Source organism: Schistocerca americana, chromosome 9 (assembly GCF_021461395.2).
Source record: "Schistocerca americana isolate TAMUIC-IGC-003095 chromosome 9, iqSchAmer2.1, whole genome shotgun sequence".
Taxonomy (NCBI): Eukaryota; Metazoa; Arthropoda; class Insecta; order Orthoptera; family Acrididae; genus Schistocerca; species Schistocerca americana.
In genome coordinates, this window is record NC_060127.1 from 7,404,321 (window position 1) to 7,429,166 (window position 24,846).

The 24,846-nt window shown below is 41.1% G+C and overlaps 1 protein-coding gene across 1 annotated transcript in view; it reads right to left on the reverse strand.

Annotated features, from left to right (window-relative positions):
• The window catches only part of LOC124550979 (acid phosphatase type 7), a 121,982-nt gene that overhangs the window by 89,937 nt on the left and 7,199 nt on the right, over positions 1-24,846 (reverse strand). The window contains exons 2-3 of the mRNA XM_047125799.1: positions 7,659-7,853; positions 7,265-7,485 (exon numbers count right to left, since the gene is read on the reverse strand). Of these exons, the coding sequence (XP_046981755.1) occupies positions 7,265-7,485; positions 7,659-7,853 (416 nt within the window). The remainder of the gene's footprint in view (positions 1-7,264; positions 7,486-7,658; positions 7,854-24,846) is intronic.

Genomic DNA, 24,846 nt, shown 5'->3' on the forward strand with positions numbered 1-24,846 from the left:
ATCTGCAAGAACCACTGCCGAACTGCAACACAAGGTCAAAATGTCTGGGTCAATGTATTAAAGGATGCCATTTGGGAATTTTTATGATGGTTTGCATGCAAGAGTACATGCCTGCAATGCTGTGAGAGGGGGTAGGTCCGGGGAGGGGGGGGGGGGGGGGGGGGGAGGGGCAACCTTTCTTGTGATGCATTTTATCTGGAAGTGTTATCATATATACCTACAATGATGGACTACCTGTCACCTCACTTGAAAATAAAATGACCTCGTCCGTGAGGGTGCTGCATTTCTTTTTATGTGTACATGGAAACAACAGTAAAATGCAACAAAAGCAATGTTGAGATGTATAAAAACTTGATTCTAAGATACGTAGTGAGACAGATGTGGATTGTAGTTAGACAGACACAAACATAATGGTTTGTTGCTATTGTGTCTAAAGATTGGTTTGAAGCAGTTCTCCACAACTACTCTATCCTGTGCAAGTCTCTTCATCTCTGCACGACTACTGCAGCCTACATATGTTTTGATGTGCTTATTGCATTCGTGCTTCGGTCTCTCTCTGCAATTCTTATCTCCAACATTTCTTTCTATTACCAAATATTTCCTATGAAGCAATCCTTTTTTTCAGTCAAATTTTACCACAAATTTATTTTCTCCCCAATTAAATTCAGTAACCCTTCATTAGTAACTCTATGACTTATCTAATCTTGATCTGCCCATATAATCTTCAGCACTCTTTTATCGCACCACATTTCAAAAGCTTCTGTTCTCTTCGTGTCTGAACTCTTTGTGTCCATGTTTCACTACCTCTTCCCTTTCATTTCCTTTGACTCTTAAAACTGCAATCTGGTTTCCGTACAAGGAGAAGGGTGGGAAAGAATCAGCTGCACCCTATCAAAGCAACTTCTTATCAAATTGCACGCCTATGTAGCATCGACTGAGTTCCAGACTCGATTCACGATTTCCTGTTGTAAAGGTGACAGTTCATAGTAACTGACATAAAGTCACTAAGTAATGCAGAAGTAATGTCTGGCATTCCCCAAAGCAGTGTTAGAGATCCTCTACTGTTGTTGACCTACACAAGAGATATGGGAGACAATTTGAGTAGCTCTCAGATTGTCTCCAGATGGTGCTATCATTTATAGCCAACAGAATATCAAAATAAATTGCAATATGATTTAGACAAGATATATGACTGGAGCAAAAAGTAGCAATACGCTCTACATAGTGAAAAGTGTGAAGTCATCCACATGAGTACAAAAAGAATCCATAAAATTTCGGTTACACAATAAATCACAAACTAAAGGCTGTGAATTCAACTGGATGCTACCATTACATATAATTTAAATTGGGAACGCAAACCAAAGAGTGTGATTTATTAGCAGAACACTTAAAAATGCAACAGGTCTACTAAAGAGAATGCTTACACCAAGCTTGCCTGGCCTCTTCTGAGTACCGCTATGCGGCACGGAGTCTATATCAAAAAGGACTGACAGAGGACAGCAAAGAAGGGCAGCTCATTCTATATCAATGTGAAACAGGAGAGACAATGCCACGTATATGAAACTCAAATTGAGGTGGCGATCATTAAAACAAAGGTGTTTTTCATTGCATAGCAGGATCTTCTCATGAAATTTCAATCATCAACCTTCTCCTTTGAATGTAGAAGTGCTCTGTTGGTGCCCAGCTACATACGGAGAAATGACCACCACATTAAAACAACAGAAATCAGAGGAGGCACAGAACGATTGAAGTGTTCATTTTTCTTGCGTGCTATTCAAAAGTCGAATAGCAGAGAAATACAGTTACATTAGATTAGATCAATACTACTTCCATGGATCATGAATACGATATTTCGTAATGATGTGGAACGAGTCAAATTTTCCAATACATGACATAATTAAGTTAATTTAACAACATACTTAAGTTAATATAACAACTTTTTTTTATTTTTTTGTGTTTTTTAATATTTTTTTACTTTTTTATAATTTTTTGTTTGTTTTTCTTTTTTTTCTTAATTTATATCTAAAAATTCCTCTATGGAGTAGAAGGAGTTGTCATTCAGAAATTCTTTTAATTTCTTCTTAAATACTTGTTGGTTATCTGACAGACTTTTGATACTATTTGGTAAGTGACCAAAGACTTTAGTGGCAGTATAATTCACCCCTTTCTGTGCCAAAGTTAGATTTAATCTTGAATAGTGAAGATCATCCTTTCTCCTAGTATTGTAGTTATGCACACTGCTATTACTTTCAAATTGGGTTTGGTTGTTAATAACAAATTTCATAAGAGAGTATATATACTGAGAAGCTACTGTGAATATCTCTAGATCCTTAAATAAATGTCTGCAGGATGATCTTGGGTGGACTCCGGCTATTATTCTGATTACACGCTTTTGTGCAATAAATACTTTATTCCTCAGTGATGAATTACCCCAAAATATGATGCCATATGAAAGCAATGAGTGAAAATAGGCGTAGTAAGCTAATTTACTAAGATGTTTATCACCAAAATTTGCAATGACCCTTATTGCATAAGTAGCTGAACTCAAACGTTTCAGCAGATCATCAATGTGTTTCTTCCAATTTAATCTCTCATCAATGGACACACCTAAAAGTTTGGAATATTCTACCTTAGCTATATGCTTCTGATTAAGGTCTATATTTATTAATGGCGTCATACCATTCACTGTACGGAACTGTATGTACTGTGTCTTATCAAAATTCAGTGAGAGGCCGTTTACAAGGAACCACTTAGTAATTTTCTGAAAGACAGTATTGACAATTTCATCAGTTAATTCTTGTTTGTCAGGTGTGATTACTATACTTGTATCATCAGCAAAGAGAACTATCTTTGCCTCTTCATGAATATAGAATGGCAAGTCATTAATATATATTAAGAACAACAAAGGACCCAAGACTGACCCTTGTGGAACCCCATTCTTGATACTTCCCCAGTTTGAGGAATGTGCAGATCTTTGCATATTATGAGAACTGCTTATTTCAACTTTCTACGCTCTTCCAGTTAGGTACGAATTAAACCATTTGTGCACTGTCCCACTCATGCCACAATACTTGAGCTTGTCTAGCAGAATTTCATGATTTACACAATCAAAAGCCTTTGAGAGATCACAAAAAAATCCCAATGGGTGGTGTTCGGTTATTCAGATCATTCAAAATTTGATTGGTGAAAGCATATATGGCATTGTCTGTTGAAAAACCTTTCTGGAAACCAAACTGACATTTTGTTAGTACTTCATTTTTACAGATATGTGAAGCTACTCTTGAATACATTACTTTCTCAAAAATTTTGGATAAAGCTGTTAGAAGGGAGATTGGACGGTAATTGTTGACATCAGATCTATCCCCCCTTTTATGCAAAGGTACAACAATAGCATATTTCAGTCTATCAGGGAAAATCCCCTGTTCCAGAGAGCTGTTACACAGGTGGCTGAGAATCTTACTTATCTGTTGAGAACAAGCTTTTAGTATTTTGCTGGAAATGTCATCAATTCCATGTGAGTTTTTGCTTTTAAGCAAGTTTATTATTTTCCTAATTTCAGAGGGAGAAGTGGGTGAGATTTCAATTGTATCAAATTGCATAGGCATGGCCTCTTCCATTAACAGCCTAGCATCTTCTAATGAACACCTGGATCCTACTATATCCACAACATTTAGAAAATGATTATTAAAAATATTTTCAACTTCTGACTTTTTGTTCATAAAGTTTTCATTCAATTTGATGGTAATACTGTCTTCCTGTGCTCTTGGTTGACCTGTTTCTCTTTTAATAATATTCCAAATTGTTTTAATTTTATTATCAGAGTTGCTGATTTCAGACATGATACACATACTTCTGGATTTTTTAAATAACTTTTCTTAATATAACACAGTAGTTTTTATAATGTTTGATAGTTTCTGGGTCACTACTCTTTCTTGTTGTCAGATACATTTCCCTTTTCCGGTTACAAGATATTTTTATACCCTTAGTAAGCCATGGTTTGTTACAAGGTTTCTTACGAGTATATTTAACTATTTTCTTGGGGAAGCAGTTTTCAGTAAGTTGAAGGTGGTTCAATGAATACTCTGCCACACACTTGATTGTTAAATGCAGAGTAATCATGTAGATATAGATGAAAGGAACCATCCCCGCCCTCTGCCTCAAGCCTTTTGAGGAAGTAATAGAAAACTTATACGTGGAAGCCACCACTGCCCTGATGACTGTATGCCCAGTGTCTGAGCACTGTGCGACCTCATTCAGGCAGTGCCAACATACTGAGTGCTTGGAAGGTAAGTGTGGCTGGTCATAACTGTAGAGGGAGATCAAGGGTTATGTACAGTGATCAGGTCCAAATGGCTGTAGGTCACAGTAGCCATGTAGAGATAAAGAGGCCTGCACAGGATGACACTAGTGTGGAAAGCTGCATGAAACCAGTCTTAGGTTGAAGACGATGATGACGACAATTATATTGCATTAGGTTGAAAAATTAAATTGTAAGTTTTGGACAAGCCTACACTAGGAACAACAACGTCTGGAGGAATTATCAGCACTACAGAAATATTGCATCACTGTTCCATCTCGTTCTTTGGTACAGCCAGCAAAATCACTTAGCTGATGTGATGTCAGACATAAACACAACAGATTTTTTAATATATAATGTAATTTGATACATAAAACATCTACACACCAAGCGTTGTCAGGATAACACAAATATAAAGGTATTTAAATCTGCAAGCTTTTGGAGCCAGTGGCAGAATCATTGAAGGGGAAGGAAGAAGGGTGAAGGAAAACAACTGAACCAGTCTTTCCTTATCGTCCCGTCCAGTAAGTGCCCCATGACCCAGGGTTCTGGGCTACTTTTTTGAACGCTCCACATTTCCTAAAACTCACCAGTACTTTCCCTTCAGACTTCTTCCTTCCCCTTCAACCTATCTGCCAGAAGAAGGAGATGTTGCCTCTGAAAGCTTGCAAATTTAAATACCTTTACATGTGTGTACTCCTTCGCTTGGTGTGTAAATTTTTTATCTATCCAATGGCATTATAAACATAACAGATACAAACACATATCTCCACATCTTGTCCTTAGGCTATTTCACCGTTCAGCATTTCACATATGGATTAAGCACACCTCTATGCTGCAATGGATGAAATAGAACTTTTCTTCAACTTAGTAAAATGTATAGACCTTGATAACAGAATGAAGTTCTTTATAATTATGGATGCTACATTATGTTACTGGGGAAAAGTGTGAAAATTGTGTGGGAAAGCCTCACTACCATCTGACAGTTTGCATGTTAGAATGAGGGTGTGTGATGCAATCTCCAGAGAAAGAGATGGATCAGCACCAGTGTGCTCTCCATTTCTGTTCCGTGGCCTACCCTCCAGCTCTTGCCTACCCTGGGGACAAGCTATCACTGGAGTGAAGGAGTGAACACCACAATGGGCTGCTGTTTCTGCTTCCGACTCACCTCGGATAAATTTAAATGCTTGGTAAACTATTGTTGCTTCTTAATGTAATACTTGTCATGTCTGCGTTGTTCCACCCACCGTGAAGACTATAGCAGCTAAGTACATTCATTACACTGTATTGGTCACAAAACTGTTGACACTAACTTCGTGCTCCCAACATCGGGGCAATTACAGGTAATGCCAAATTGAACTACACTTTGTAATCCAGTTATTGTAAAATTCATACACAATGAGTTTTTTTGACGCACAATTATTTTCATACATTTGATTTTGCTTTCATAGGAACTAATCTTTTTCCCCTGTGGAGCTAGCAAGTGCTGCAGTCAACTAAAGCTTGTCCACTGCCCACTACTATGCCTGCCAAATAATTATTTTAACTGATTTTTGTTTCAATGATAAAAGGATGGAATATAAACAAAGTACACATGCTAGATCTATTAAGCAGAATGTAATATTAATGAAAGAAAATATACTCGTATATTAGCAAAAGATAACTGCACTACATTGTATGCATAGTGATGGAAAACCTATATCACTTTTTGTAAACATCAGATAAATTGCAATTGTGAATAATGAAGACATTGAAAATTTGTGCCGGACCAGAACCCAAACCCGGGTTTCCCACTTATCGCGACCAATACCGTACCATTTGGCTATCCGTGCACGACTCACAACCAGACCCAAACTTCCATATGTCTACAAGCTGTACTCGCACATCCATTATGTATATTCCTGTACAGAGCAGACGTTGTGCTTGAATGTCGCGTGCCCAGTAACGGCAGATAAATATGATATTGCAGTGTCTCTGTTATTCTGATGACAATGTACTGTGGCAACCACACAGACGCACGGTTGATGACATTTGGAAGTTTGGGTCTCGCCACGAGTCGTGCACGGATAGTAAAATGGCAAAGTGACTTCTCGCGATAAGCGGGAAATCTGGGTACGAGTTCCGGTCCGGCAAAAATTTTCATTGTTGCCATTCCATTCTACAGCCGATCGTGGTCATTATTCGCAATTGCAAATTCATCTGGTGTAATTCGTAATGGCTGTGGTCGCCACAGTGCATTATCATCAGAATAATGCAGGCACTGCAATATCATACTTATCACTTTTTTTCCAAGTTAGCTGCCTTTTATAAAAATGGTCATTAAATCTGCAATCTGAGGAAAAATCAATACAGGGAAAGAACCACTACAATATCTAACCTAAAATGAAAATCGACACTAAACGTTCTCTGTGCATCTGTAAGGACAATGTACAGACGTGGCACTACTGGCTGGAATGTCACACAGGGCAGTGCTCCTTGCTGCTGTCTATCTACCCTCCATCTGCCTTTTTATGTGCACACTGCTATAGGTGCAGTATATTAAATCACCCATTCATTAATTCAAAAGTATGGCTGGAGGAGGAGGAGGAGATTAGTGTTTAACGTCCCGTCGACAACGAGGTCATTAGAGACGGAGCGCAAGCTCGGGTGAGGGAAGGATGGGGAAGGAAATCGGCCGTGCCCTTTCAAAGGAACCATCCCAGCATTTGCCTGCAGCGATTTTAGGGAAATCACGGAAAACCTAAATCAGGATGGCCGGAGACAGGATTGAACCGTCGTCCTCCCGAATGCGAGTCCAGTGTGCTAACCACTGCGCCACCTCGCTCGGTAAAAGTATGGCTGGTTGTACTTTTTTCTTCAGTAATAAAGCTTATAGTTTTCATCCCTGAACTTCAATTATTTTTCCCAGATTACTGCACAGTTTTCTCCACTGCTTTTGTATCACAATGTATAACTGTAACAACATACCGTATTCATGTCATACGCAAAGTCACCGACATGGATGATGGCATCGTACATTCCCCTCTGCACCTCCTCCTGCAGAAATGGCAGCGACACAGCGTTCTCGTTACCCATGTCACCAAACACTGCGAGGGAAGGCACCCACTGCACCGGGCCTTCTGGGTCGGGTGGGACTCGGAACCTGAATAGTTCCGACCATCCGTAGTCTGGGTTCCCACAGTGATACACTGCAACAAGGTAGGATATAAGTTTACAGCATCCATCTTACAGTGTTTTTGCAAAACTGATACCGAATGATTGACATTTTGTAGGGATATAGGCACCTCTGAGCCCAAAATGAAGTGTCGAGAGATTTGCGTCGAAATGTGTAAGTACAGAGGTAGAGAACAATCTGGCTTACCGTATATACTGTCCCATGTGAGATTCGCTAGTACAACTCTATGGATGTACTGTATTCTCTCCAAACTGCCAGCACTCTGAAAAATCTTCGATGTTCCCTTTGATTCTAAAATGAGGCCACCTATGCCATACTCGACAACAGATTTGCCAGTGTTATTTAAAGTACTCCACGTAACGACGATTGTGTTGGGGACATCTGTAAAATTTAATAACATCAAATTACATGAAGAAATAACATAATTTCCAGGTAGTTGGAGGAAAATAGTATCCTTACATAGAATAAATTAATAAATGGGTCTGTTGCTAAAAAGGGAGCAGAGGACACAGAGTAAAAATACGGGGCAGCAGATGGGTGACGTCTGGCTGTGACCAAGATGTTATGAAAAATAGTAGAGAAAAATACAAGCAGTAACTTCATCCAACATACAAAGAAGACAACTGTGTTATAGGTACACACACAGACAATGACTAGCTGATAAGAAGACATGTAACTTTAGAACCCCCACGAGTAAAAAAACTGAGATGGTTCTAAGAATGCATAAATGATCTGCAAAGTAAATTCATTTCTCCCTGCTATGCACATAGCAAACTTGTCTCACTTTCTTGATCTGCAGACAGGACTGCTAGCATACTCTGCATGCCTCCACTTAATTCTGCCCTGCAACAACCTCTTCTGGGATAATGCAGCTCATAAAGTACTTATTCTAGAGAAGAGTGCAGAGAGAATATTATGTAAAGATGATAATCAAAGATTATGCAGAAGCCTCTTCAGGACCAATGAATTCTTATGCTTACAGAGGTCGGACAAAAACGCGGAAACCTGACGAAAAATGCAGGTTTTTAGCTTTCCCGATGTATGCACATGAGTATTCTATTGCTTATGGTATCATGACAGGTGGAGAATGCTAGACAACTATTTTTAAGCTTCATATCCACCCCGGTCAGTTCTGATCCAATTCAGCATGCACGAGTATTGTCGGGACAGATGAAAACCTGCTGGTCGTTCCCAGGGAGTTTAAAATGGTCGGTGATGCATCGAGGAAATTTTCTTCTGCCATTAATTGCTCCTGGCACCTTGCAGGTAGAAATTATTGTTGTGCAGACTGATTGCTGTGTGCCACAATGATTTTCTAGACTTCAGCCGCTGGGGTTATGTTGATGAAAATTATGGCTGAATCGGTAATTCTGGATTGGTTTTTGTTCTTGTATACACACTCATTTTCATCTGCACCTACATACATACTCCACAACCACTGTACTGTGCAGAGCTGCTTACCACTACTACTCATATCTTTTCCTGCTCTACTCACGAACAGAGCGACGGAAAATTGACTATCTATTTTCCTCTGTACAAGGCCTAATTTCCCTTGAGTTGTCTTCGCAGTCCTCACACAAAATGTACGTCGACAACACTAGAATTGTTCTGCAATCAACCACAAATGATGATTCTCTAAATGGTCTCAATATTGTTTTGTGAAAAGAACGTTGTCTTCCCTCCAGAGATTGCTATTTACATTCTGGAAGCATCTACATAATACTCTGATGTTCATCAAAACCACCAGTAATAAATCTAGAAGCACAAGTCCGAACTGCTTCCACGTTTTCCATTAATATGACCTAGTGGGGATCTCAAACCCTCAAGCAATACTTAAGAGGAGGTCACACTAACGTTGTACACGCAGTCTCCTTTGTTGATGAGATACACTTTCCTAAAATTCTTCCAACGAACCAAAGACAAATATTCACCTTCTGTATTACCATCCTTATGTGTTCATTCCATTTAATATCGCTTCGCAACACTATGCCTAGAAATTTAATTGACATAACTGCATCAAGCAACACAGTACTGATGCTGTATTCAAACATCACATACTTTTTTCGCTACTCATCCACATTAACTTACATTTTTCTGCATTAAGAACACCAACTAAAAATTCTGTTTAAGTCATCTAGACTCCTCCCCTATAGTCATTTAACGACAACATTTTCTCGTTCACTACACCGTCATTACTAAACAGCGGCAGATAGCTGTTCACCCGGTCCGTCAGACAATTTACCTATGTAGAGAACAAGAAGGGTCCCATTACTTTTCCATACATTCAACAAGGACTGTGATCTTCCCACAGATGGTGATGGAATATTACTACGAACCAGTACTAAATGCATGTTTGTGGAAAAATCCACCTTGTTACGAGGTGCACAGCTTGACTGAGCTGAATGTCTATTTTCAATATGCATCAGTGAGGTTATATAAATGTTTAATGTGAAGCTGTAGATAGAAACCCCAGCTGAGCAGTCTACGAGGGCAAGGCACTTTCCAAAGTAGTTGAGTTTCACAAACAAAGAGTAACATAGAAGAAACTACCATAATTGTATATTAGACAAGATTAGCACAGGTCATAATTTGCTGGTGGTATACTTTACAGAGGTCTCAAACAGCTGCTACTTCTGCATATCAGTGTATACATTTATTCATGCCACGTCTATGAAGGCGCTCCGTCATGACAGTGTTTCGAGAACATTCTGGAAATTCGAGCAAATGATTTGGCTACCCACATCACCTAACATGAATCCCATCATCATGTGTCAATGGATGGCATCTGCTGTCATATATGAAAAATGTAAAATTCCCAAAAGAACTGAACTGATATCCAAATTCAGACAAAAAAAATATATCAAATGGCGAACTCCTTATGTACACTGAACTAATTCCTCACAATAATATATAATATGACAGTACTCCTCAGTGATGCAGTCTTCCTCCCATGTACTATGTTCCTCAAATGAATAAACAGCTCGATGCACACGGAACTACTGACAGTGGAGTAATTTTCTTTTTTTCTAGCCTGGCTTGCCCAGAATTTCACGGTTCTGGTGATGACCACTGTTGACAGCTACAGAGCTACTGTCTTTAGTTGCCAGCGTGATGTGGCCACGCACGGTGAATTTATTTACACAAAGACAGCAAACTAGACTTTTTTATGGTCACTTACTTATATGGGATGACAAAAGCTCAAAACCGCAGTCCTTCCCATTAAAGATGTTGGTTTAAATAACCCATGTAAACAAAATGTTGTAGTAATTGTGAACTGGCAGTAGAAATTCCACATTATTTTATTACACACCATTATCACCATCTGATGATGACTGAACAGTGCACAATTCTTTCTCTGTTCCCATCTCCACGGTTTCCTGTGATCTACAAACTGAGGTGATAAAAGCCACGGGATACCTCACAATATCATCCCGGACCTCCTTTTGCCCAGTGTAGTGCACCAGCTCAACGTGGCACGGACACAAGAAGTCATTGGAATTCCTCTGCTGAAATACTCAACCATGTTACCTCTACAGCCATCAATATAACTGCAAAGGTGTAGCTGGTGTGGGATATTGCGCACGAACTGACATCTCGATTGTGTGATGTTTAAAGCTTTCCCGGAGTACTAATTGTTCCATAAAAACACGGGAGAACTGCCGGATATCAGTAACATCCTACCACGATATTTCAGCGCAGAGTCTTCTGGCCATCTTCAGGTGAGTACCACTGTAGTAGTACTACAGAGCCAGAATGTTACTGATATCCGGCAGTACTCCCGTGTTTTTATGGAACATCTCGAATGTGCATTGTAAAAGTCTGATGGGATTCGAGTCAGGTGATCTGGGTTGCCAAATCATTCCCTCAAACCGTCCGGAATGTTCTTCATCTACATCCATACTCCGCAAGCCACCTGACAGTGTGTGGCGGTGGGTACCGTAAGTACCTCTATCGGTACTCCCTTCTATTCCAGTCTCGCATTGTTTGTGGAAAGAAGGATTGTCGGTATGCCTCTGCGTGGGATCTAATCTCTCCGACTTTATCCTCACAGTCTCTTCGCGAGATATTCGTAGGAGGGAGCAATATACTGCTTGACTCCTCGGTGAAGGTATGTTCTCGAAACTTCAACAAAAGCCCGTGCCAAGCTACTGAACATCTCTCCTGCAGAGTCTTCCACTGGAGTTTATCTGTCATCTCCGTAACGCTTTCGCGATTGCTAAATGATCCTGTAAAGAAGCACGCTGCTCTCCGTTGGATCTTCTCTGTCTCTTCTATCAACCCTATCCGGTATGGATCCAACACCGCTGAGCAGTATTCAAGCAGTGGGCGAACAAGCCTACTGTAACCTACTTCCTTTGTTTTCGGATTGCATTTCCTTAGGATTCTTCCAATGAATCTCAGTCTGGCATCTGCTTTACCGACAATTGACTTTATGTGATCATTCCATTTTAAATCACTCCTAATGCGTACTACCAGATATTGTGTTTAGTCCTGAGGTTTGATGCAGCTCTCCATGCTACTCTATCCTGTGCAAGCTTCTTCATCTCCCAGTACTTACTGCAACCTACATCCTTCTGAATCTGCTTAGTGTATTCATCTCTTGGTATCCCTCTATGATTTTTACCCTCCACACTGCCCTCCAATGCTAAATTTGTGATCCCTTGATGCCTCAGAAGATGTCCCACCAACCGGTCCCTTCTTCTAGTCAAGTTGTGCCACAAACTCCTCTTCTCCCCAATTCTATTCAATACCACCTCATTAGTTATGTGGTCTACCCATCTAATCTTCAATATTCTTCTGTAGCACCACATTTCGAAAGCTTCTATTCTCTTCTTGTCCAAACTATTTATCGTCCATGTTTCACTTCCATACATGACTACACTCCATACAAATACTTTCAGAAACGACTTCCTGACAATTAAATCTATACTCGATGTTAACAAATTTCTCTTCTTCAGAAACGCTTTCCTTGCCATTGCCAGTCTACATTTTATATCCTGTCTACTTCAACCACCATCAGTTATTTTGCTCCCCAAATAGCAAAACTCCTTAACTACTTTGTCTCATTTCCTAATCTAATTCCCTCAGCATCACCCAACTTAATTCAACTACATTCCATTATCCTCGTTTTGCTTTTGCTGATGTTCATCTTATATCCTCCTTTCAAGACACTGTCCATTCCGTTCAACTGTTCTTCCAAGTCCTTTGCTGTCTCTGACAGAATTACAATGTCATTGGTGAACCTCAACGTTTTTATTTCTTCTCCATGTATTTTAATACCTACTCCGAATTTTTCTTTTGTTTCCTTTATTGCTTGCTCAATACACAGATTGAATAACATCGGGGACAAGCTACCACCCTGTCTCACTCCCTTCCCAACCACTGCTTCCCTTTCATGCCCCTCTACTCTTATAACTGCCATCTGGTTTCTGTACAAATTGAAAATAGCCTTTCGCTCCCTGTATTTTACCCCTGCCACCTTTAGAATTTGAAAGAGAGTATTCCAGTCAACATTGTCAAAAGCTTTCTCTAAGCCTACAAATGCGAGAAATGTAGCTTTGCCTTTCCTTAATCTATTTTCTAAGATAAGTCGTAGGGTCAGTATTGCCTCACGCATTCCAACATTTCTGCGGAATCCAAACTGATCCCCGCCGAGGTCAGCTTCTACCAGTTTTTCCATTCGTCTGTAAAGAATTCGCGATAGTATTTTGCAACTGTGACTTATTAAACTGATAGTTCAGTAATTTTCACATCTGTCAACACCTACTTTCTTTGGGATTGGAATTATTACATTCTTATTGAAGTCTGAGGGTATTTCGCCTGTCTCGTACATCTTGCTCACCAGATGGTAGAGTTTTGTCAGGACTGGCTCTCCCAAGGCTGTCAGTAGTTCCAACGGAATATTGTCTACTCCCGGAGCCTTGTTTCGACTCAGGTCTTTCAGTGCTCTGTCAAACTCTTCATGCAGTATCGTATCTCCCATTTCACCTTCATTTACATCCTCTTCCATTTCCATAATATTGTCCTCAAGTACACCACCCTTGTATAGCCCCTTTCTGCTTTCCCTTCTTTGTTAAGAACTGGGTTTCCATCTGAGCTCTTGATATTCATGCAAGTGGCTCTTTTCTCCAAAGGTATCTCTAATTTTCCTGTAGGCAGTATCTATCTTACCCCTAGTGAGATAAGCCTCTACATTCTTACATTTGTCTTCTAGCCATCCCTGCTTAGCCATTTTGCACTTCCTGTCGATCTCATTTTTGAGACGTTTGTATTCCTTTTTGCCTGTTTCATTTACTGCGTTTTTATATTTTCTCCTTTCATCAATTAAATTCAATATTTATTCTGTTATCCAAGGATTTCTACTAGCCCTCGTCTTTTTACCTACTTGATCCTCTGCTGCCTTCACTACTTCATCCCTCAGAGCTACCCATTCTTCTGCTACTGTATTTCTTTCACCCATTCCTGTCAATTGTTCCCTTTTGCTCTCCCTGAAACACTGTACAACCTCTGGTTTAGCCAGTTTATCCAGGTTCCATCTCCTTATATTCCCACTTCTTTGCAGTTTCTTCAGTTTTAATCTACAGTGCATAAGCAATAGATTGTGGTCAGAGTCCACATCTGCCCCTGGAAATGTCTTACAATTTAAAACCTGGTTCCTAAATTTCTGTCTTACCATTATATAATCTATCTGATACCTTCTAGTATCTCCATGATTCTTCCATGTATACAACCTTCTTTTATGATTCTTGAACCAAGTGTTAGCTATGATTAACTTATGCTCTGTGCAAAATTCTACCAGACTGCTTCCTCTTTCATTTCTCTCCCCCAATCCATAATCACCCACTATGTATCCTTCTCTCCCTTTACCTACTCTCGAATTCCAGTCACCCATGACTTAAATTTTCGTCTCCCTTCACTACCTGAATATTTCTTTTATCTCATCATACATTTCATCAATTTCTTCATCATCTGCAGAGCTAGTTGGCATATAAACTTGCACTACTGTAGTAAGCATGGGCTTCATGTCTATCTGGGCCACAATAATGCATTCACTACGCTGTTGGTAGTAGCTTACCCGCACTCATATTTTTTTTATTCATTATTAAACCTACTCCTGCATTACCCCTATTTGATTTTGTATTTATAACCCTGTATTCACCTGACCAAAAGTCTTGTTCCTCCTGCCACCGAACTTCACTAATTCCCACTATATCTAACTTCAACTTATCCATTTCCCTTTTTAAATTTTCTAACCTACCTATCCGATTAAAGGATCTGACATTCCACGCTCCGATCCGTGGAACGCCAGTTTTCTTTATCCTGATAATTTATGGAATTAACTGCTTCCAGTTGCTGATCTGCTATATTGTAGCTAAATGATAGGGGATCTTTCTTTCTATGCATTCGCGGAACATTACACTTGTCTACATTGAGATTCAATTGCCATTCCCTGCACCATGCGTCAATTTGCTGCAGATCATCCTGCATTTCAGTACAATTTTCCATTGTTACAACCTCTTGATATACCACAGCATAATCCGCAAAAAGCCTCAGTGAACTTCCGATGTCATCCACAAGGTCATTTATGTATATTGTGAATAGCAATGGTCCTACGACACTCCCCTGCGGCAAACCAGAAATCACTCTTACTTCGGAAGACTTCTCTCCATTGAGAATGACATGCTGCATTCTGTTGTCTAGGAACTCTTCAATCCAATCACACAATTGGTCTGATAGTCCATATGCTCTTACTTTGTTCATTAAATGACTGTAAGGAACTGTATCGAACGCCTTGTGGAAGTCAAGAAACACAGCATCTACCTGGGAACCCGTGTCTATGGCCCTCTGAGTCTAGTGCGAGCTGGGTTTCACACAATCGTCTTGTTTGAAAACCAAGCTGATTCCTACAGAGTAGATTTCTAGTCTCCAGACAAGTCATCATACTTGAACATAATATGTGTTCCAAAATTCTACAACTGATAGACGTTAGAGATGTAGGTCTATAGTTCTGCACATCTGTTCGACGTCCCTTCTTGAAAACGGGGATGACCTGTGTCCTTTTCCAATCCTTTGGAATGCTACGCTCTTCTAGAGACCTACAGTACACCGCTGCAAGAAGGGGGGCAAGTTCGTTCATGTACTCTGTGTAAAATCGAACTGGTGTCCCATCAGGTCCAGAGGCCTTTCCTCTTTTGAGCAATTTTAATTGTTTCTCTATCCCTCTGTCGTCTATTTCGATATCTACCATTTTGTCATCTGTGCGACAATCTAGAGAAGGAACTACAGTGCAGTCTTCCTCTGTGAAACAGCTTTGGAAAAAGCTGAAACTGATAGAGAACAACTGTGGCCCCATAACATGACATCTTTGTTTAGGAACATGAAGTCCATAAATGACTGAAAATGGTCTCCACGTAGCCAAACACAACTATTTCCAATCAATGATCAACTCAGTTGGACCAGAGAACACAGTCCATTCCATACAAACACAGCCTACACCATTAATGAGCTACCACCAGCTTGCATAGTGCATTGTTGACAAGTTGAATTGGGACTCACCTGACCAGGATACTATTTTCCAGTCATCTAGGGTCCAACCAATATGGTCACGAGCCTAGGAGAGGTCATGCAAGCAATTTTGTGCTGTAAAGCCCGTCTCACACGGAGCACGATTCGCTCTAAGTTTCCTTGCTGGCTCACGCGACGGCTACCTTGCGGGCATCGTCGTCTGCTAGAGAGCTACCTTGCTGGGAACCTTGTAAGATTTCCAGGATTTTTCTTGTAAGGTTCCCTGCATGCTACCTGCATTGGCCAATCACGAGACGTTTCATTTGTGATGTCAGACACGGAAAGCTTGGGCGGGAAGCCTTTGCTGATAGTCGCTTTTCTGCTGTTGTGAGGTGCAGTAGGAAGTTCTTTTAACTACTAAGTAATGGCACCGCAGTGGTCCAAGGAAGCAATTGAAGCATTGATATGTACTTATAGGGAAGAACAATGTCTGTACATCGTGAAAAGTGCAAACTATTATAATAAACACTTGCGTGCAGAAGCACTCGAAAGAGTTGCAAGTGCCGTGTGTCTTGTTCGACCATATACGACGAGCAAGAAGTGCAATAGCAAATTGCACAATAAAGTCGTATATAACAATCATTATATATATATATATATATATATATATATATATATATATATATATAAAAAAACAAAGATGAGGTGACTTACCGAACAAAAGCGCTGGCAGGTCGATAGACACACAAACATACACACAAAATTCAAGCTTTCGCAACAAACTGTTGCCTCGTCAGGAAAGAGGGAAGGAGAGGGGAAGACGAAAGGAAGTGGGTTTTAAGGGAGAGGGTAAGGAGTCATTCCAATCCCGGGAGCGGAAAGACTTACCTTAGGGGGAAAAAAGGACAGGTATACACTCGCACACACGCACATATACCTGTCCTTTTTTCCCCCTAAGGTAAGTCTTTCCGCTCCCGGGATTGGAATGACTCCTTACCCTCTCCCTTGAAACCCACTTCCTTTCGTCTTCCCCTCTCCTTCCCTCTTTCCTGACGAGGCAACAGTTTGTTGCGAAAGCTTGAATTTTGTGTGTATGTTTGTGTTTGTTTGTGTGTCTATCGACCTGCCAGCGCTTTTGTTCGGTAAGTCACCTCATCTTTGTTTTTTATATATAATTTTTCCCACGTGGAATGTTTCCTTCCATTATATATATATATATATATATATATATATATATATATATATATATATATATATATATATATATATATAAAGTCAAACAGTAATGAACTGGTGATACTTTTCAAACAAAAGTAGGTGTTATGCGAACTAACCTCAACTCTTTATGAAGCATGGAGAGCACACCTTTTCCATCGTTTCTCCTCTTCATCCAGTTTTTCGTCCATTCTTTCTTTCTTCTTATCTCTTTAGCATGCATTTCTGCATCGTTTAGCAACAAAACAGCTAATAACGCCAGTTTGCTCTGAACATCTGTACCTGAAGCAGCCATCTTCGTTCGATACAACATGCAGCCGATCACAACACAACTAGCTGCCGATCTTGCACCGTGGGAGAGCTTCGGCATGGAAGATAGCCGGCTCCTTTCCCTGCAAGCTGGCAGGCATGCATGCCATCTCGCAAACTTGTGGCGAACCTTGCTCCGTGTGAGACGGCAGGCTTTAGCAAAGGCTGCTGCCACAGCCCAATTAACACCAAATTTTGCTGCATTGTCCTAACTGATATGTTTATCATACATCCCACATTGATTTCTGTAGTTGATAAAGCAGTGTTGCTCATCTGCTAGCACTGACAAATCTTTGCAAACGCCACAGCTCTCGGTTGTTAAGTGAAGGCAGTCGGCCACTGTGCACTGTGTTGTCCGTGATTAGAGGTAATACCTGCAATTTGATATTCTCGGCACACTCTTGACACTTTGGTCCCAGAATACTGAATTCCCTTAAGATTTCCAAAATGGAATGTCCCACGTGTCTAGCTCCAACTACTACTCTGCGTTCAAAGTCGGTTAATTACCGTCATGTGGCCATAATCGTGCTGGAAATTGTTTCACCCAAGTACAAGTAACAGCTCCACCAATGCACTGCCCCTTTATAGCTCATGTAAGCAATATGACCACCATCTGTATATAAGCTTATCACTACTCCATGATTCTTGTTACCTCCGTGTAATATTGGTACTAACAAAATGTCCCAACATCCCTTTGTAGTTGGCCTAGCAACATGAGGATCGCCTTGTTTTTACCAAAAACCGCTAGATGACACTGCTGACATGTGACATTATTATTTTAAAATTTGCATTTATTGTTGTAAAAAAAATGACACATCAGACACTGACTGGTAGTTTGTGTATAGTGAGTGTTAAAGAAACAGTTTGGTGAAAAATGTGGAATTTTCAGAAGAGATTTCATAAGATGATTTCTGTAACAGCCAAACTCATCAGCAATAGTGCCTCCATCAGTTACAAGTTTCATGAAGGTCAACCAAAATCAGTTGTTGCTCCAAAAACCAGGGATGCTGTGTGCAGCATAACTGAAGAGCATAAACATAATAGTGTCACATTGAAGAAGGTGTAATTAGATGAATGACGAACACTAACTTCACCTAACAAAGGTTTATTCAGCACTTGCTCGTACAAGAGTGCGAAGCGAACTGCCTCCGGCCAGAACACATACAGTATATATGCAGCTACAGAACATTCCAGTACAAAACTCTTGATATTGGTGGATACTTCTAGAATGTATTTGAACCGAATATAGAAATTAAAATTGTACAGTCCAGGTGAGTTTTGAACTCATGACCCTCCTTGCAACAGTTCACTTAGTATCACTAAATCATGATGATGCTCACAAGGGAACCTCCCCATCGCACCCCCCCTCAGACTTAGTTATAAGTTGGCACAGTGGATAGCCCTTGAAAAACTGAACACAGATCAATCGAGAAAACAGGAAAAAGTTGTGTAGAACTATGAAAAAAATAAGCAAAATATACAAACTGCATAGTCCATGTGCAAGATAGGCAACATCAAGGAGAAAGTGAACTCAAGAGCGCCGTGGTCCCGTGGTTAGCGTGAGCAGCTGCGGAACGGAAGGTCCTCGGTTCAAGTCTTCCCTCGAGTGAAAAGTTTACCTTTTTTTATTTTCGCATAAAAGTTATGATCTGTCAGTTCGTTCATTGACGTCTTTGTTCACTGTAATAAGTTTAGTGTCTGTGTTTTGCGACCGCACTGCAAATCGTGCGATTAGTAGACGAAAGGATGTGCCTCTCCAACGGGAACCGAAAACATTTGATCGCAAGGTCATAGGTCAACCTATTCATCCACAGGGAAACAAGTCTGATATATTCTATACAACACTGGTGACGGCATGTGCATCACACGACAGGAATATGTTGTCGACCCACCTAACTTGTACACTTGGGAAATGGGTAAAAAGATTCTTCTACCTTGCCCGATTTAGGTTTTGTTGTGGATGTGATAATCACTCCCAAAAAAGTTATCGCATCAGACGGACGGACAGGCAGATAATAATTGTCTGAAAATAAAAAAATTAAACTTTTCACTCGAGGGAAAACTTGAACCAAGGACCTATCGTTCCGCAGCTGGCTCACGCTAACCACGGCACTCCTGAGCATACATTATCCTTTCGCATAGACTACTCAGTTTGTATATTTTGCTTATTTTTTTTTCATAGTTCCACACAACTTCTTCCTGTTTTCTCAATTGATCTGTTCAGTTTTTCAAGGCCGATCCACTGTGCCAACTTATAACTAAATCTCAGGGGGGTGTGATGGGGAGGTTCCCTTGTCAGTTTCTTCTGTGACATTGCTCCCTCCTTAAGAGAACAGCATCTCGGTGTTACGTCCTCCTAGTCTGGGAACAAGTAATTGGTCTTGCATACTCTGACTCCTGACGACTGATTCTCGCCCTGGCGGTGATCTTCTTAGAACTTATTTTGCCGATACGCTCTTTGTTACCTTTCCGAATGTTGCCTGTCGCTGGAGCATCGAATTTACCCTGGGTTGCAGTATCATTATACGGCTTCATTCGAAGGACGCGGACCATATCTCTGATCTTTCATCGTTTTGTGTCAGGATAGAAATCTTCAACTTCATAAGTAACAACAGATAACCGTCTTACAACCTTATAAGGTCCAAAGTAGCGCCTGAGGAGCTTCTCAGAGAGACCAACCTTTCAAAAAGGAGTAGATCCAGATGAGGTCACCAGGCTTATAGACAACAGAGCGGTGGCTCACGTCATACCATCGGCGATCGTTTTCTTATGCCTGAAGCATGTGGAGTCGAGCTAACTGCCAAGCTTCCTCAGCTCTGGTTAACAACTGGCCGATGTAGTCGTCGTACACATTATTAGGATGTAACGGAAACACAGTGTCCATCGTCGTAGTTGCCTCACCCCCATGTACCAGGAAAAATGGCATAAAACCTGTGGTGTCTTGTTTGGCGGCGTTGTAGGCAAACGTCATGAAAGGTAGTACCTCATCCCAGTTGCTCTGCTCAACATTGATAACATGTCAGCCAAGGTCTTAGTAAGGCATTCAGTAAGCCTGTTAGTTTGTGGATGGTAGGCAGTCGTCATGTGATGAGTAATGTAGCACCAATGGTCTGTCACAAGATTCGACTGAAAAACTTTCTCACGATCCGTAATTAATGCCTCGGGGCACCGTGTTTTAATACAATGTCTTCCACAATGAATTTGGCTACCTCAGATGCTTCGGCTGTTTTCACAGATTTTGTAACGGTATAACATGTCAGATAATCAGCGCAAACAATAATCCATCTATTGCCACTACCAGATGTTGGAAATCGTCCGAGGACGTCAACCCCAACATGCTGAAGAGGAGTTTCGGCTGGTGGAATTGGTATGAGTCGGCCAGGTGGTTTCTGAGGAACTGCCTTTCTCCTCTGGCACTCAACAGTGCAGCACATAGTGACAGACACTCCTAAATGAACCTGGCCAGAAAATTCTCTTGCCGATTCTATCGTATGTCTTAATAAATCCTAAATGTTTGGCCTCAATGTGTCATGGAATTTCTATAGAACATCTAAGCACATGTATTTAGAAACCACTGGTAGCCACCTCTTTCCACACGGTTCAAAGTTTTTCTTGCAAAGTAATCCATTAACTATCTTAAATTGTCCTTTCACATCCTCTGACCGATTTAAAGCAAGCAAAATTTGTGATATCTTGGTGTCCTCCTTCTGCTCAGCAGAGAGATCCTGGAGTGCAGCGAGTCAGTCACTGTCTTCATCAAAGTCTTGATGGTCTTGCACAGGGTTTCCTGAGATACAGTCAGTATCTTGGTGTTTTCTTCCACTTTTGTACACTATGGTAATGTCATACTCTTGAAGACATAGTGCCCACCTGCCGAGTCGTCCTGTTGGATCCTTAAGACCTGTCAACCAACAAAGTGAATGACGGTCAGTAACAACTGTGAATGGCCTTCCATATGGATGCTGTCGAAATTTGCACATGGTCCAGATCACAGCAAGACATTCTCTTTCTGTAGTTGGGTAGTTTCTCTTGGCTTTTGTAAGTGTCCTAGAAGCATAGGCTATAACCTTCTCCTTTCCATCCAAAATTTGCACCAGAACAGCACTGATCCCATACCCACCGGCATCTGTGTGTAGTTCTGTAGGTGCTCACTCATCATACAGACCAAGTACAGGATCAGTTGTTAGAGCTTTTCACAGCACATCGAAAGAATCTTGTTGAGCACCACCCCAGATAAATTTAGCATCAGCTTTTAACAACCCTTGGAGTGGCCTGGCTTTGATACAAAAATCTTTGATAAAACGACGGTAACAAGAACATTATCTGAGGAAGCTTTTCACATCTCTAATACTTTTAGGAAATAGAAAATTCTGTTATAGATCTCACCTTTTCTGCGTCTGGCCACACACTTCGTTTGATGCAAGGTGTCCACGTATTTTGATTTCATTTGCTTCAAAGAGACACTTTCCTGGATTACATTTCAGTCTGCCTTGTTGGAGACACTCAAGAATGGCCCTCAGTCTTATTATGTTCACCAGATGTCTCTTAGAACACTATAATGTCATCTAAATAACAAAGACGCGTCGTCCACTTCAGATGCCTAAGAAGATCATCCATCATCCGTTCAAAAGTTGCTTGTGCATTACACAAACCAAATGGCATCACCTTAAACTCATACAGGCCCTCAGGTGATGAATGCAATTTCCTCACGATTAGCCTCATCTACTTTGATTTGCCAGTATCCCGAGTACATGTCCATCGTTGAGAAAAACTTAGCCCCCTTCAGACAATCTAGTGTGTCGTCAATTCGTGGAAGAAGGTAAATGTCCTGTTTATTATCTCATTAAACTTCCTGTAATTAACACAAAAGCACCAACTGCCATCCTTCTTCCCGATGAGGACCAATGGTGACGACCATGGGCTCTGCGAAGGCTGAATGATGTCATTCTCCATCATTTTCTCTACCTCGTCGCGAATTATCCGACATTCCGTTGCCGACACACGGTATGTTCTCTGGCTTATTGGTTGATGGTCGCCAGTGCTAATCCGGTGCTTCACCATAAATTTGTCTAATTTGCTCTTCACCTGTGGATTGAAGCATTCAGAGAATTCTTGAAGAATGGCGAGTAGTTTCTTCTGTTGTTCCTTAGTGAGATCTGGTGATAGTCGAGCTAGAAGATCTTGTCTCATAGTGGTAGCCCAAAATTCACGCACAGACTCAGCATGGGAGGTTTCTATGACGCTCAGCTGTTCTTCAATTAACGACTCAGCATTTGCTACGTGCTTGCGTCTTGGAAGGATCTGCGGTTCTCGGCGACAGTTAACTATCCACAATTCATCGAATCCATTCTTAAATGAGATGACAGAGGCTGAGATGGCCAAGTTATTCTTCAGTGGTATGCTTCTCTTACACCCTACTACAAGATCCATGGGTTGACGCATGGCATGACACGTGATGGTTACCTTTCTAGTGCTGACTGCAGGAATGATCACTTCATCCAGCACACAGTCTCCACACACTCGGATGCGCATCTTCTTGTCCACAGTATCTCATCTCGTCTAGCATAAGCTTCGAGTGACCACAATCTATAATTGCCTGAGAATCTTTCAAAAAGTCCTATCCGAGAATAACATCATGACTACTCTCTTGTCAGACGATGAATTCTAAGGGCTGTGTATGACCACTTACACCCACACGAGTGGTACATCTTCCTGTAGGTTTTACATATTTCCCATTAGCCACCTTCAGCACAGATGTTTTGTTGTCGACAAATATGGTTTTCTGCAACTCGTGATGGTACTTCTCCGAAATGACTGAATATGATGCTCCAGAGTCCACAAGACCTTGGGCTGGTCAGCCATCCATGAGGTTATTGACGTAGTTCCCAATCATTTTTGTAGTGATCGATGGTGGAGGATTTTTCTCTTCGGCGGCCTCACCTCCAAGGAAGGTCACAGCCTTTAGTTTTCCAGGTTGCGGCAGCTAAATGATCAGCTGGAGACCTCGACTGGCGGGTTGGGGAGCGTCCTCTCCAGCGGCTAGCTTATGGCGATAGTGACCTGTGTCATCCTGCACCCACATTTTCTTGTTCATCTTCGTCGTCCCGGAATTGGCATCGTCTAAGATCAGTCTGCTGTCTTCTGGTGCGGGCGTCGTCATATATCCGCCGCCTTTCTCGACAATAGCGTACCACGTCCTGGTCATCCACAGTGGAAACATACTGGTTGGTTATCCTGGGTCCTCCAGACGTCAGTTTTCCTTGGTGCCCAAACAGGTTCCTCATGCCACATTATAGGAAAGTAACTCTGGTTGGGTCTCGACTTTTTCAGGACGAGAGATTGGGTTCAATGTCTGTTCCACTTCCTTCCCGATGACCTCTTGAAGTGTCTCGGTTTTTTGCTCGCCGTGCAATCCAAGTGCCTTTTCAAACTCCTCTCTCACTATCTGACGAAGAACACTTGTGAAATCAGTTGCTTGCTCCATCACAGACATCGTATGACATTTGAAAGCAGTTCAAACTTCTTGCGTGTAATTCTTTTTTGATGCATTGTCTCGATATATTGGCACCATTTTATGAAGTTGTCTGCTGTCGAAACCTCCTTCAGGAGTAGGGCTTGATACTTGTCCTCAGCAACACCTTTCATGAGATGTGCAATCTTGTCTTCCTCCTCCATTCTAGGGTACAATATTTTACACAGCTCCAAGACATCTTGAATTTAGGATGCTGTAGTTTCTCCTGGACGCTGTGCCCTGCACTTTAGTTTATCTTCAGCCATGCACTTCTGTCGTCGTGTGTCGCCGAAATACTTGTGCAGTTCTGCCTGGAACACTTTCCAGCTTGTGAACTTCTCCTCGTTGTTCTCATGCCATTGCTTGGCAGTGCCCTCCAAGCAGAAAAATACATTAGCCAAACACACGGTGTCATTCCACTTCTTAAATGTGGCTGTATGCTCATATACATTCAGCCACTTGTTTGGATCTTGGCCATTGTCAACAGAGAACCTGGAAGGATGTCTCATGTGGTGGCAAGGAGTTGCTGTCATCGTAACGTCCTCTTCTTCGTCTGTCTTCAATAGACTGCAATCTGTGAATATGGCTCAAACTCGGGTTTCTTGCCACGTAAATGGCAGCTTCCACCAGAATAATGTCACGTAAAAGAACGTGTAATTAGAGGAATGACGAACACTAACTTCACTTAACAAAGGTTTACTTAGCACTTGCACATACAAGACCACAGAGCGACTGCCTCCAGCCAGAACACATACAGTATATATACAGCTACAGAACATTCCAGTACAATGATTCTCGATAGTGGTGGATACTTCTTGAACGTATTCGAACCAA